Here is a 15262-nt window from a genome sequence, read left to right on the forward strand (position 1 = left end):
ATTAAACTATCTCCCTGATCAATGACATGTCAATATTATTACAATCCATAGATCTCTTTTTTTTTTTAAACATTTGTTGACCACTTCTAGAATATCACTTTCACACACTGCCCTAAGGAACATTGACTTCTTGTTGTTTTCAAGAGACACATCCGAAGCAAGAGTATGTGATATTTGCGTTGCCAAGTTTGGCCCTACATTGACAAAATTTGTATTAAATTCGTTTGCAATTTCTAGCACATGATCTGTTACATTATCATCATTTTTAATTATGTGTGTTAATTGATCTTTGGAATAATGCTGATCAATTACTTCCTTAATTATATCCCAGGTAGCTTTTATTTTGGATTTATGCTTTTGCAGCAAGATACTATAATAGTGTTGTTTCTGATGTTTTATAAGGGTTGTCAATTTGTTTCTATAAAGTTTATACTTGTCTTCATTTTCCTTAGTTGGCTGTTTTATGAATATTTTATACAATTGATTTTTCTTTTTACAAGATTTTTGGAGTCCTTTTGTCATCCATGGATTTAGTTTATGCTTGTGTTTTATTTTAACTCTCCTCAGTGGGCAAAAATAATTATAAAATGCCATAAATGTTTTGAGAAAAGCATTATATGAATCATTTGCATCTTCAACATAAACTTCACTTCAATCATAATTAGCAAGCGCTACTTTAAGGGTTTCAATTGTCTGTGGGTTTCTCATTCTTTTTTACTTTATATGTATCTCCTTTTAGAATCTTCAACTTGTTTTCTAGAACTAAAAAAAAATGACAAATGGTCACTTATGTCTATTAGGAGTAACCCACTTTGAATTTTCCTGTCCATTAGGTTAACATATATTATCGATCAATGTAGCACTGTCAGTTGTGATTCTACTTGGCTTTGATATTAAAGGGTACATTCCAAGTACACCAAACATATTATTTACAAACTCTTTTGTTTTGGTGTGTTCACATGATTTCAATAAATCAATATTAAAATCACCACACACCAAAATACTTTTGTTAATTTGTTTGAAGTATAACTCTAATATTTTGCTATTAAAATCATCAATACATGATCCAGGAGTTCTATAGATACGACTAATTATTATACTTTTCTTTACCGATTCATTTTGTATCTCAACAGAAACACACTCTAACAACTCATCAACAGCCATTGTCATATTCTTAATAATCTTACATGTTATACCCTTTTTCCCCAAAAGGGCAACTCCTCCCCCCTTTTTGTTTGTCCGATTTTGTTTAAACAAAACATAATCTTCCAGTTCACAATCAAACTCCTTATCATCACGAAACCACGTTTCGGACACTGCTACAACAGTAAACTTAAATTTAAATCCATTTAAATAGTCTTGTATTTTAGTGCTGTTTTTATAGAGACTCCTGCTGTTGAAGTGAATCATTGAAAATTGTTCTGATGATGCTTTAATTTCGTTTTCCGAGTAATATCCACAGTCAAGTTTTAGTTTCTCCAACAAATAGCCATCAGGATCAATGTCTGTTTCTAGATCGTATGATTTATATTCGTGGTAATCAAAAGTCTTGAAGTCTGTTTGTTCTTCCATGTTGTTGATTTAATATTATCATCCTACAAGGTTGATACCATGCAGGTAATTTCCCAATCCATGAGCAAACCATTTATCTAAATCTCTCCAAGTCTTCACTTTCTCGTATTATCATTATCTTGGCTTGTTCGGTAGATCCATTAAGTTTGATCATTACTTTGCAATTCCTTGTTCATGTACCCTGGATCTTGTTTTGTTTTTTCAGCACTCTTGCCTGTCGTGCAAGCTCTGCATTTTTTCTTGTGAGGTGTTCATTTACATAAACACCTGTGCCCCGGAGTTGTCTTGTTGACTTTAGGACTTCAACTTTGTGTTTGCGGTTAGCAAATCTCAAAATAATCTTTGGGATGGTCCTTTGTTTCTGAGGGATTGTGTGGCATGCAGAGATGTTCCTAGCTTCTAGAGGAATGTCTTTGCTGTTAAAGAAGTGAATGACTTGCTGTTCAAGAGTGTGCAATTCACCTGTTGGTGCGTCTTCACCACCTTTGTCATCTGCGGTGGCTCTGGCATAGGTGCGGTGCTTTGTCACCAATCCTGTTATCACCAGGTCATCCATCCTTGTATATTGCTACAAATCATCCACTCTCTTTTGTAGTTCTTCAATCTTCTTGTCCTTTTCTTTGATTGTGTCCTTTAGTTGCCGCACTTCATTAATTAACTTCAGCAAGTCTTTTTGTTTGACCACAGAATTTAGTTCTTCAGTTATGAAGTTTAGTGATTTTTTCACCTCCTCCAAATCTTCTGCTATCTTCTTTGCCATTGTTCTGTATTTTTTCAGCTTGTGTTGTTGAGTTAAACAGGTCAGAGTCCAGGCCGAGATGGCTGTCCAAAAATGCCCTACAGAAGGCTCCCAGATAACCTTTATGCCAAAATACTCCCCAAATTGGAGAATAGAAATGTTTAACAACTCACAAAACTTAATTTTAAGCTTGGATGGCAAGTTTTCTGGTTGATAGTAAGTGCATTGTCAGAGCTTAACAATGTATTAATGATGTATGTGAAGTCCACACTAAGCACACCAAATGTTCGCTAAGCAATCTTCCCTGCAATTTTTCAGGTTAAGCGCCAATTGTCTCAGCTTGGACAGCCGACCAATGTTTAACAGGTTGACATTTGTGTTATAAAGGAGCGGGTATGTGTTTGCCAGAGTGTAAACACAGCCCTGAAAAGAGGAAAACATGACTTTAAAATTAAAAACGCTTTTAAACCTAAAGAGTCCACCAGGTTTTGCTATATTAATGATCACCTTGAAGCTGTTTTTAATTCCTCTTTGGCCTCTGGATTAGTTGCTGTTAATTAGAGTATTTATTCTACTTTGGTTTTCAAGCGACTCCTTTAGTAAATATCGGAACATTAAGCTGCTGGACTATGTTTACTTATCACCACCCACTTAATAACCTTGACTGTCTGCCTTTTGAACTGAGCAGGTTTCCCTTAGACAGAGTATAGGGCTATAACATTCCCTTGCAATTTTCTTTTAATTAAACCATTATCAACCATCAACTAACACACAGATGTTTGAGGTTCCTCCTTTCTGCATGTTCGAGCCTTCAAGGTTTGTGCATTTAAGTGGATTGTTTATATTTTATGTTCTAATGCATCTAAGGCATAGCAGAGAAAAATGTATATTTCCCCAATCCACAACCATCAATATGACAAAAAGCTATCTGTACTATCACCTACTGTGAAGATCTTCAGCCCCTGAAGGGATTCACATTTGAATTCAAATGTAACTAAAAGTAATGTTCATTATTGAAAAAATAATACATTTCATGTGTCTTGAAGAACTGACCAATCTGGATAGGGCTACCGTTCAGAAAAAGAAGTTAATGTTTACAAGGTCCAGATTCAGGGATTGGTCTTCATTGGTCTACGGTTACAACTAAGGTCTGAAACACCATATGATAGCCTGTTTCATCCTTCACAGCTCAGCACTGGCTCAGACTTGATGTGATAACGGAGAGCACTTTTGAGATGTCCGCAAGTCTGAAGGGCTGATATATTGAGGTTCAGGAAAAGCCATTTTATGGACACTTCATTAGCTTTCCTCTGGTGCAACCCATGGGCCAAAATATGAACTTTATCCACAAGATACTGTTGGGCCACTGAGCAGATTTAGATTTTCATTGACATAAACCCTTTTGGTTTAAATGGACTTCCCTCCAGTGCCACCCTCAGGACAAACTCATCAAGCATGCTTCATCAAGCATGTTTATTATATTGGAACATAATAAATATTGCAGCTTATAGTGAATGGTGTTTTTTTTTTTAGACTTACATTTCACAATGTTGGGGCAAATTTGCAGTTTTTATTCTTTTTCACATCATACTATAATATTGCAGATTGAGGCGCTAAATAAATATATTGCAAATAAATAATTATTGCTCAAAAAGAGAGAGGGATTATTTTACTGCAGTGGCCCCATTTAACATTTTATTTGAAAAGGCCCGTTTTCTGTAAATGCCAGCCTCACATTTGTTTTCAGACTATGGCTGTAAGGTAAAATTGTCCCCATTACGAGTAGGTGACCCAGTGCTGCAGGTTACTGTGGTTACATTAAACTAGTCATTATTTGAAAAGCCACATAACAAATACCCTTCGTCCTGCTGGAGCACATCTAGAGGAGTACTGGGAGTGTGTTTTGCGCAACTGCTCAATGCACAATTGTCACCTGAATGTGACCTGACAAGATGGAGAGGTATCACTTAGAGGACATGACCATGCAATGGAACGCCAGTTATGTTTCCCAAAGCCATTTCTTTTGAAACTTTCACATATGAACATGTCTATCATCTTGATTATGCCATCTATCTTTCTAATAAGCTACACCATCCTTTGCAGATTGCAGAATAAACTAACACACTGACAAGTCTGACTAGATTAGGATATGGATTAGTAGCACTGGGAAATATTTGTGTCGTTTGTTGCACATCACATTTTTAAAATTCCTAACAATTTTAAATTTGAATCTAGCCTTTTTCCTCCAATCAATGGATGCTGTATGAAATCTGTTATCAGGTTAAAATTACAACATTTTCAATAGTAACTCAAATCCTGGAGCGTCACCATCTGATGCAGTAAGTCCTGCTCAAACAAAGTGTATTTTTACACATACCTGAAAATTGTTTTCAAGACAATAAGTTGAATACTGCTTCTCCTTAACATTGTTGTATAATAAAGGTATTGTAAAAACATTCATTGGGAACACAAAAATAGTGCAAAACCCCCAAGGGTATGAAATATTGAAATGTCTTTTACAGTACTGAAAATAAGTGAATTTGGTGCCAGACTAATGAGAGCTGTTTACATTGTGCATTAGAGGGGGAAATGTGGTGGGACCATGTGGTAGGCCTCCTCCTGACACATTAGTAGGAGGCATATTACTGTATAAGGAATAAAAGCAACCATAGGTGATGGATGGTAAAAAGATAACTAAATAGAATGGCATCTTCATGAGACACAGAATTATGAATGAAAAAAAACTACTTTACAATGATGTATAGAAGGTTGAACTGTCAGTGACCCATACTTCCTTAAAGTTTCTACTCAGATTGCTAATTAAGATAATTTAAAAGGGTAGTCTTTAATAGCCGATAGCATATCGAATATACGTAGATCCATGGTGTAGCATATCCAGACACATAAGCATAGTGAAGAACATTGAGATTCACCTGTCAATAGCTTTGGGGTGTAGTATTAGTATAAATACGAGCACCCCTCACTAGACACTGTCTTGTCCTCTATTTGATTCCACAATGACACATGTCACAGTGCCCGTTAACCTTTATATTCAGAATTGTTTGTAAGTGTATGCGTTGGTACACAATGCTTTCAATCATCACTATGTATAAATTAGCATACGTCCATTTTTTTTTAAATTACAGATGTTAGAAAATCAAATCTTTTACTGTAAACCACAACTGTTGAAACACATCCGCTTTTTTTTCTTGTATTAAACATTTGCCTGAAATGTGCTTTTTAAATCCAGTCTGATCTTGTTTCAGACAAACTGAAAATATTCTGCTCAACACCTTCTCTTCACAGGCAGCGTAGCGAAAGCAGCATGTCAGCAGCAGCTTCAGTCCTTCATTGTCACCAGGTTTACGTTCCACCACCGTACTGCTATGATGTCTTTTGGAAGGGCTCACAGCCAAATACACAATCAATGTAGTTATACACATGAGTGGGCAGAAAATAGACTTGAAGCATAAAACAAACGCTTGTGTGTAGACAGCTGTATTGATTAAATTTGAAGCGTATCTGGCCTGTCAGATGCATGAGAGACGCATGACTGGAAAACCCAGCCAACACATGACTGTAGACGGCCTGTTAAACTGAAGTTAAACTAAAACAAAAAACAAATTGGCACTCGGTGCACAAACTGCAGCTGGCCAGCTCCCTTGTGGTCTGGTGACAGAGAATGTAAAATACTTAGGAGAGAATACTACTGGTGTGATCACTTGGGCAACACTGTCAGAACATGTGCTTGATTCTTATCATGCAGGAGCATAAAGCGTACTGTAAATACTTCTTGAGCAGCATTTTGCTTTCTTTTTGTGAAGAAGCATTTCCTCAGATGTCACCATTGACAGTGTGAGACAGTAGAAGTATACTTTCGGGCACTCTGAGCCAATCCATCAAATATTTGATAATGCGTGTGTAAGAAAAGAATGCATATATCAATGTGTGTGTGTGTTCAATAGTACATGTCCTGGAAGAGGTTTTGTCCCATTTCAATGTATGCCTCCTTTTCCTGTGCAGACATCTGCTCCACTAGCTCTGGCCTCTGGCTGACCTCTCTGTATGAGAACTGCCGGCCTCCCACCATCACCATTGGCTCATCCCCCACCTCCTCAAACTCGTCATCGTCCTCTTCCTCCTCCTCAGCGGCCCGATGCTGAGCAGCTGCGGCAAGGGGAGGACCTGAGGGTGAGTCGTCATCTGATTCACTGGTGTCGCTGTCGGAGTCGCTGGCATTAGCTGTGGTGGAGCCAAGACCCCTGGTAGCAGTGCTTGCTCCCCCTCCCCCTCCACCCGTCCCCGTCGCACCCCTCTTCTCATGGATGAGAAGGGCGCGCATCACTTCCTCATTTTCATCTGCCTGACCAATTCCATGACCAGCTGCTCCATCCTGGGCTCCGGGTACAACGTCCCCACCTATAGAAACAAAACAATTACTTTTTACAAAATATATTAACTTCTGAAATCATTCTTTCTTGAAACTTAAGAGTATTAAAAAAAAAAAAAGAATTTTACAATTGTGCCTGGAATAAGACCTCATGACCCTATTATGCGTGTGGAAGATCTATCTAGGCTCCTATCTCATCAAAGCTAATCCTTATCGAGCTTTACTTCGTTTTAGCTCAGTATTTTAACAAAAACTGTATTTAAACGATGTCAGCACCATCCAGGCTCCAAATGGCAGCTATGTCATTACAGACAGATGCACAGAGACACACCTCAGAGACAGGACGTTCGTAAGTCAATTTCAACAGAAATGGATTTTATTAATGAGCAATTCTTGCTCAGCCATGCACTAATCAAGCCTTTGATTATTTCAATTAAGCAATTATGGTTCGATGGGAGTCTGGTCAGGCCTGATTGCTGCATGCCCTTGGGTGCAGAAACAATGTCAGAATAAGAGAGCTTGGTGAAGGACCACTCTGACAGAGGGAGATAACCTGGGTTTACCTGTAATAGCCAGTTTAGGCTACAAAGAGAATATGGCTTTGACTTTAAGGTCATAAAAGAGCAGTCTAAAGTGTGGATCTAGGTTGGGCTTGTCTCTGCCCATCCCACTCATCTTACTACCGGAAAACCCAGTGCATTCAGCAAGCCTCGCCACGGACAGGCAGGAGCATTTATAATTAACAACAGTGACACAGCATCTGAGAGTGGGAGGGGATTCAATGTTGAATTTAATGTCTTCTGTTTGGTGGAGTGGGAGATTCTGTGATTATGGCAGAGAGGCATTACTGTGGGTTTGCCATTGATTCTGTGTTAATTACCTTGTGAGGCAGCTAGATATACATTTACTACATATACATAGTATATCAAAGTCATATTAATTGTAGAAGTTGATTTTGTAATTTTGTTCCCTATGGAAGCCAAGATGGCGGTAGGTATATACAAAATTATATAATTGCAAGCTACATATTGACTGTTAAGTGTGGAATGACTGGGTGTTTTGCACCCTTACTTACGGTTCTTGAGGATGTCAGGCTCGCTGTAAGCACCCTGCACGGTACTCTCCGTCAACCAGACGGGCCTCTCCTTAGGTGCTTTGCCTTCACTGGCCTGCTTCTGCTGCTCTTCTTGCTCCTCCATGCTGATAACCACATTCTGTGTGTACAGGTCGGCATAGGATGAGCCTTTGTTGGACCAGGCTTCACGATGGGGGCCGCTTAAGTTTGCTCCGGCTGCTGCAGCAGCACGTTCACGGCTATAGGAAAGATTTAGGAAATATCCTTTAAACAGTGATCTTCAACAGTTTCATTAATATGAGTAAACATGAAAAATGGAGTATGTGTAATGTATTCAAGTTAGAAATATTTAATTACTGTGGGCTAATAAGAGTAGAATTCCAATGTGATACAAAGAGTTATTAAGTGAAGACAAGATCACTTAATCCATTATTGCAGTTAACAAAGGTGTATTTTCCCGTTAGTGAAAATGCTCCAGGATGTGACCATTGAGGATTGGCTTGATTCAGACTGAGGGGAATAAGGATTTATAAGTAATACGTATTCTGTAAGGTTTGCCTGACCTCTGTTTGAGGGCAGGAATCTCAGCAGGCTCAGGCTCCAGGAGGTCCTGGGACAAGTTAACATCTTCAGTCTCACGTAGTAGCACGTAGATGGGCTCGATCTGTTCATTGAAGCGTGCCACTAGAGTCCTGCCATCAGGACAGACAGACGCATCCTCTTCTACCTCTGTCTGGCAGAAGGTGCAGCGAAATGTCTCTGTGGGTTGACAAAAAACAAAACAAATAAAACTGCTTAAAATAAGATTGTAACCCACAATCTTGGCACGTGCCTATTGGCCATTGCTTTTGCTTATAGCCCAGACTTCATACTAACTTTGCAAACACTACATGGGAATGTACTTTGGTTTTCGTCACACCCGAATGAATGGTAAAATGGTAAATTGACTTTTACTTATACAGCGCCTTTCTAGTCTCCTGACTACTCAAGGTGCTTTACACTATTTCACATTCACACAGACATTCACACTGATGGCAGTGGACATCTACATACCATCTAATCTAATCTAACCACTCACACCAAATTCACACACCCATGTCTTGCCCAAGGTCACTTTGAAATGCGGACCAGAGGAGGAGACCGCCGATCTCTCGTATGGAAGACGACCCGCTCTACCTGAGTGAACCACAGCCGCCCTGAATGAAGACATTTGACTCCACAGATGAATTGATAGTCATGAGTACTTCCTGGCACTGTGTGTACCCTTTAATATTAAATCGTACTGTATCATACGTTACCTGATGTGCAGTGGAGGGACAGCAGGGATCTCCTCCCCTTACACTACCTATTGTGCAAAGGCCCCATCACTGCATCCGGGGCTTTACGCCACCCAGGATGATTGTTATGTTTACAGAAATACAAATGAGTCAGAGCTTTTTTACACCCCTATCCCAGAATTTTAACTTGTACAATGCAAGACTACACATGATATGAAAATGACTTTTAGAGAGGTAAAAGATGTGCCACAATAAAGTACTATAGGTTTGGCTTTTACTTGGGGATTTTATATAGGCTACTATAAATGTCCACTTTAATGATTGACCTTGTGGATTTGTAAGCAACGGTGTAATACCTCAGTTCCATTTATAATTCAATCTCTAGCTAAATAGTGTACTTCTACCCAAAAACAACAACGCCTTCTTAATTTTAATTATTTGTGAGGGCTTTGGGACCAGCTTCCTACCAGTAAGAGAAGGGCATTTTCCGCCATCTGCTTCTCTGGCTGATGGGAACTGTTCCAGCACTACACAGAACCCATATCTGCCTTAAGTCTGTGTATGAGAGGGAAAAAGAATATGTATGGGGGTGTGTGTGTGTGTGTGTATGTGTGTGTGTGGCGAAAGAGAGAGAGGTCAGTGTACATGTGCATCAAATGTTTCTTTCTTTTATCATGTTTCTTCTTATTCATGCAGCAAAACTAAAATACATTTTGCGGCCAAAATGTTAGGTGGACCTACATGTTAGGTGGAATGAGTAAAGAACTAAAAAACATGCGTGTCCTAAAAGAGAGAAGGGGTGCATTCACACAGCAAAGTGTGAAAATTCAGAGCTGAAGGGTTTTCCGCTCTCCTTTGTGGGTCAGAATGAGCTAGAAGACCAGTATCGTCATTTGTCATCCCTGTGAGCTCAGTGTGGCTGGCCCTGAAGAAAGAAACAGTCTACCACTATATGGGCCGCAGGTATTATTTTTGTCAGCACCTGTCAGGGTGCTGGTTTACTGCCTCCACTGCTAGATATGATACCAGTTGAGACATGTTGAAACAAGAGACAAATGTTGTTTATAACAATGATGTTGTTAATGTGAAAACATGCTTAATATAAATTGATTCACTAAGGGATTTAATATGGGATTCATATTTAATAAGATGGTAGCAAACCACAGCCCTAATTTTCAGATGCCCATCAGTCAAATAAACTTCCTACACTTAATATTTTCCCAATAGAACATTTGAATTTAAAGAGAAGCTCAACTGCCTGAAAATCGTGTATTTGCTGACCTCCAGTGGCTGACTGCAGTTAAGTATAGGTGGACTGCAGGACCTGGTGACATCACTGCCATCCCTGGCTCTTCAGCCTGGTGGAGTACTTTAAACGATGTAGCACATCCTCTCTGTCTCCTAGCAACAGTGCCAGCTGACCTGTAATCAACCTCCGGATTGGCAGACAGTGTAAGCACAGAGCCTCGCTCTGCAAGACTCAAGAATGAATGTAGTTTATAAATTAACACAGTTTTGAGGAAGGGCTCTCTCTTTAAAGTATGGCGCATACGCACCCCTCATCACAAGCACAATATTCTTCTGTAGAATTATCATCCCATTTAAATGCACATTTTCATGCATTTTTAGCATAACATAAAGCAAATCTTTATCACCACCATAGCCAGAAATTCTGGCAAGATGACCTGCAGACAGATGCACAAAGATGCAGAAAATGTAATTTAATGATACGCCACAGTCTTATAGCCAGACCTTCTTACATAATCAGGAAATGTGTTATTTCAATTAAGGGGAAACTGGATTACAACTGCCGACACAAAATTGTTTTAGTACTGACGGTAACTTACGTGAAACTTTTCTTAACCCTTACAACTGAACAATTTCTATAAAAACATGAATACTTCATCTATCTAAGTACTACAGTTGTGAATGATTAAACAGAAGCCTTGCAGATCATAGTGGGCCTACCTGATTAGCTTATTCAACTGAGAAAGCACTGGTGCCTTAAGTGAGTTGTTTATGCCTTGATTATCTCATTCAACTTATGATTACAAAACCAAGTCTGCATCTACCCTAATGCCGTACTTATTAACCTTTATCTTCCTTTTGAATTCTGCATATCGCCACCCACATGCAGCCCAAGATAACTGAGGCTTGCTGGTTACTTCAGGTTACTTCACATCCCAAACACATACAGAACACAACATAACGGATAGCTCCTAGCGATAAGTGAGGGATGTCCATTTAGAAGCAAGGTTTTAGATAGCTGCCAGCCCACACTAAGCCAACCTACTTTACCTAAAATAACAGAAAACCTAAGAAATATCTTATCCGAAACTCAACTCAAATAAAGTTTGCCAAGTGTTTATCCTTTTAATTTGGGCTCAGCAGCCACACTAAGAAACATATGGACTAGATTACATATCACTTATCGATCAAGTGTCAGTCAGTTTAATGTTTTTCCTCGTATTTAATTGACATCTTTTTTAACATCTTGAGCACCTTCTCTGATCTTTCTCCAAACTCAAAGATGAGGTATATGACACCTCAACTTGTACAAGTGATGTTAGTGTTGAAATACTTGACAAGTCTTGAGACCACATTTCAATGTTCTTTGACTCACAGACAGACAACTGAGCTCAGACAACTGTGCAATGCTAGTGCAATCATTTGACTGCATCTCCTTTGAAAGACAGTTGTCACCTTCTTCTCCAGACAGCCACCTTGTCAGGCAGCAGTGAGATTGAATAGTGTTAATAAAATATAACTAATAACCTTACATCTTGAAAAAGATGTCAGTGTAGTTATTTGTTTGCTGCATTCATTTGCAAGTATGTGACACCCATAGGAAAAGTACTAAACTAACATTTCCATATAACTGCCAGAATATTTTTTTTATATCCAAGTGTATTGAAGATTAGTCCATACTCCGGGGTGTTGTCTGGCTTATCATTCTGAGATAGGGGGCAAAAATACTCTTGCTTTTTTGCATTTTTCTAAACCAATCACAATTGTCAAGTGGAAGGTGCCCTTGCAAAATACACAGCGGGGAGCCATCACAGGATGTAAGGCTTAAACCAAGGATTGTACATTCATTACGCCAGACTAACTGAAGAACAACAGCAATATGCATCACAGCAGTAGATAATTTGTTTTTTACTTGTCATGGGGTCAAACAGCTGGTTCGCCTCTAGGTCGGTGAAGGTGGAGAAGCAGCAGGGGCACCGGAAGGAGGCCCGGTTGGTGGAGTCTCGCTCATCTGTCTCGATGCGCCGTCGCATGTGATCCAGTTTATACTTGACCACGTTGACCAGTACCCTGAAAAAAGATTTACAGTATGAGACATGTTGACATGGAAGGATAAACTGTTTTTTAAGTTGAAAGAAAAAGTAATCTTTATAGAGTGTGGTACCCATGAACTATCACTTTAAAATGTAGCATCTCCTGTTCAAGCACTTAATGTCATTGGCAAGTATTGGCTGATATGAAACACTGACAATATCCGGTGTCACCCATGAGGTATTTCATTAAAAATCAATGTCTTTCTTACCTCGTCCCTTCCGATTTGAACAAATACTTTCCTACATGTTAACCAAATCGTCATAAGCCCTTGACATCTTCTTGCACCACATATTTTTTGCTGGCTTGGGCTTCCTTATTGCTATGCCATTTAATTTTGATTTTCTGTTTTTCAGTTATGTGATGATAAACAAACAAAAACTGAAAAAACATTTGCGGTGAAACAGAAAATCATAGGCAACATAAAAGATTTGTGCGTAAGGCAGCATTCACATAGCCTCAGGCAGCTCTGGCAATTTGCCGCAGGGTTGTCCGATGGTGGGAGTGACACTTTATTCCCCATTTTTGTGAGATTATGTTGTGTTCTTTAACCCCCTAATGCAACGCAAGTAGTAGTAGTAGTAGTAGTAGTAGTAGTAGTAGTAGTAGTAGTAGTAGTGTGTGTATATATATATATATATATTTCACATAGGCTATTTTCTGTCAGATCGTGTTATGATCTTGACATTTCCGACTGCACACGAAAGCAGCTTCATTTTCACGGAGAAAGACATAGAACAGAGATGGAGGGACTGAGCTTTGTGCTGGAGCTTGTTGCAGGAAACAATCAGCTGTTACACAATCGCCCAGGCTTGTGTTTCATACTGTTACCCTCTTGTCTTAAGTAAACAACAATTTTGTGGCATTTAAAAGAGGCAAAAAGCTGCAAAACTGATTATGACAAGTTTGAGCCAAGTCTGTTTTTCGCCGGACAGCCTGATCTCGTCTCAATGCCCACTTAGACTGACCCACCATATGCTTCGAATTCTTCTGTTGCTCAACTAATAGTGGGCACAACATTAAAACTTCCGATGTTAAAATGTGTAAAAAGTATTTAAATTATGGGTACCCTTGTTTGTAAGCTTTCTGATTATCAGAGAACCATAATGTTAGTTTTATATATGTGTCTTTAGGTTGGGGTAGTGGTCCAATAATGGTCAAATTTGAGGGCCCCTGTCACCTGAATGGTTGGTCATTGTGGCTAACAAACCCCTCTCTATCTCTTGTTAGAAGGTAAAAAAAGTGCCTCAACTGAAAGGGGTTGAGGTCAGAAAGTGATTGATTTCTGTTGACATGACCCCTACCTCTTATTCCTTATTACTGTGTCTATTATCGGCACTGTTGCAATGCAAACCAAAAAGAAAATAACCACCTGTAGTTGATGAAGTAGTAGTTGTGTCGTGTTGTCTTGCCATCAGGGGCTGTTTCCACTCTCATACGGCACTTGACAAACTTGTCTGCCTTTAGCGTGTTGAGTACTGAGCGCAGCTGTTTACGATCAAACTTGAGCAACTCCAGCATGTCCTCCTCACGCACACATGGATTGCGAATGAGCACATCCAGGGCCAGGGCATGTTCCACTCCATAGAAACCCCTTACAACCTGCTTTGCTAGCCGCTTAAGTGCTGCAGGGACCTCGGTCAGTAGCTCTGGTTCGATCATCTTCTGCTGTGGAGAAAGATGGGACCTCTTGGGTAATGATCTGAGAGACAGGAACTTTAGGGGTGTACAGGGCTGGGGAGGAATGCCAGAGGGTGTGTTAAGCACAAGTCAGTTGGTAGGTAACTTTAAAACAAAGAATTGATTCTAAAATACTTCTTATGGCTTTTAAATCTATGAAGCTCATGGTGCCTTCGTTATTATGGGCCTACTCTCTGGAATTCTCTACCACAGGTTGGCTGCAACAGTATCTACTTTTAATAGCAAACTAAGACATTAAAATGTGGGTTAATGGGTAAGAATCTATACTGAAGTTTTACATATATTTTAATTACTTTATTATTGTATTGCCTTGTCGTAATACCTAGTTTAATGCTATGCTTTATGTTTTAATGTAGTACCTTTTTATTATTTGTTTTTGTCGTGTATATTCTTTTGGTTTTAATTGTGAAGCACAGAGTCGCCTGTCATGTGAAATGTGCTTTATAAAATTGACTTAATCACGCAAAGCTTGGGGGGAGGTCGATTAGGTTTAATTTAAACTAAAATTAAGACTGAACAGCATGGATACATTGAGGAAGTCATATTTTTCGACTAACCTTCCTCCCCTTTCCTTGATCCTCTCCCCTACACTAAACTGATTGGTACCAGACCTGATTACAATGCTGTTGGACAGTGGCTAGTTAACTTAGCTTAACAGTGGCTAACAAAGACAACTAGCTATAATGCAGCTAATCAGCTGTATCGTTAACTACTGGTGATGATAACATTGTTAGCTAGTAAGGTTGAAGTAGCTTTTCCAGTAACACAAATCCATTCTCGTATTGTATTTACATCTACCATTAGTTTACTAATGCTATTATCACTGAACTAAACTTGCAGCCAAGATGAAGTTAACGTTAGTTTACAGAACACCGTCAAGCCTATACCAACTTACCAGATAAGCAATAACGTTGTCCCACCAATACGCTTCTTTAGGTCATTTCAGAGTACGCCGAGTGTCTAAAAAACACACCCAACGCTCATTAGACACAGTTGTAAGTTACTTTTGAATCTTTAAACTGCTACGTTAGCTGCCATGCTTCAGGAGACAACCCGGATATGAAACCAAGAACCGCAACAAAGGTTTTTTTTCCAGTTTGCACCGGACAGCCAATGGGATCAAAGGGATTTTGATTGATATGCATCTTGACGAATTGCCATGCTTCTTG

At 39.2% G+C, this 15262-nt stretch overlaps 1 protein-coding gene across 2 annotated transcripts; it reads right to left on the reverse strand.

Annotated features, from left to right (window-relative positions):
* Positions 1 to 4841: 4841 nt before the first annotated feature.
* On the reverse strand, positions 4842 to 15130 carry gtf2e1 (general transcription factor IIE, polypeptide 1, alpha). Of its 2 annotated transcripts, none has more exons than XM_083922218.1 (6): positions 14989 to 15130; positions 13765 to 14126; positions 12214 to 12371; positions 8340 to 8535; positions 7777 to 8015; positions 4842 to 6730 (listed from the first exon to the last, which is right to left on the reverse strand). In XM_083922218.1, the coding sequence occupies exons 2-6, from the start codon at positions 14052 to 14054 to the stop codon at positions 6270 to 6272; spliced, it is 1344 nt and encodes a 447-aa protein (XP_083778344.1). In that variant the 5' UTR covers positions 14055 to 14126; positions 14989 to 15130; the 3' UTR covers positions 4842 to 6269. The 2 variants fall into 2 exon arrangements, with proteins under 2 accessions (XP_083778344.1, XP_083778345.1); XM_083922219.1 differs by having other exon boundaries at positions 13765 to 14060; positions 14989 to 15126.
* Between the last annotated feature and the right edge of the window lie 132 nt (positions 15131 to 15262).

Source organism: Echiichthys vipera, assembly GCF_963691815.1.
Source record: "Echiichthys vipera genome assembly, chromosome: 10".
NCBI classification, from domain to species: domain Eukaryota; kingdom Metazoa; phylum Chordata; class Actinopteri; order Perciformes; family Trachinidae; genus Echiichthys; species Echiichthys vipera.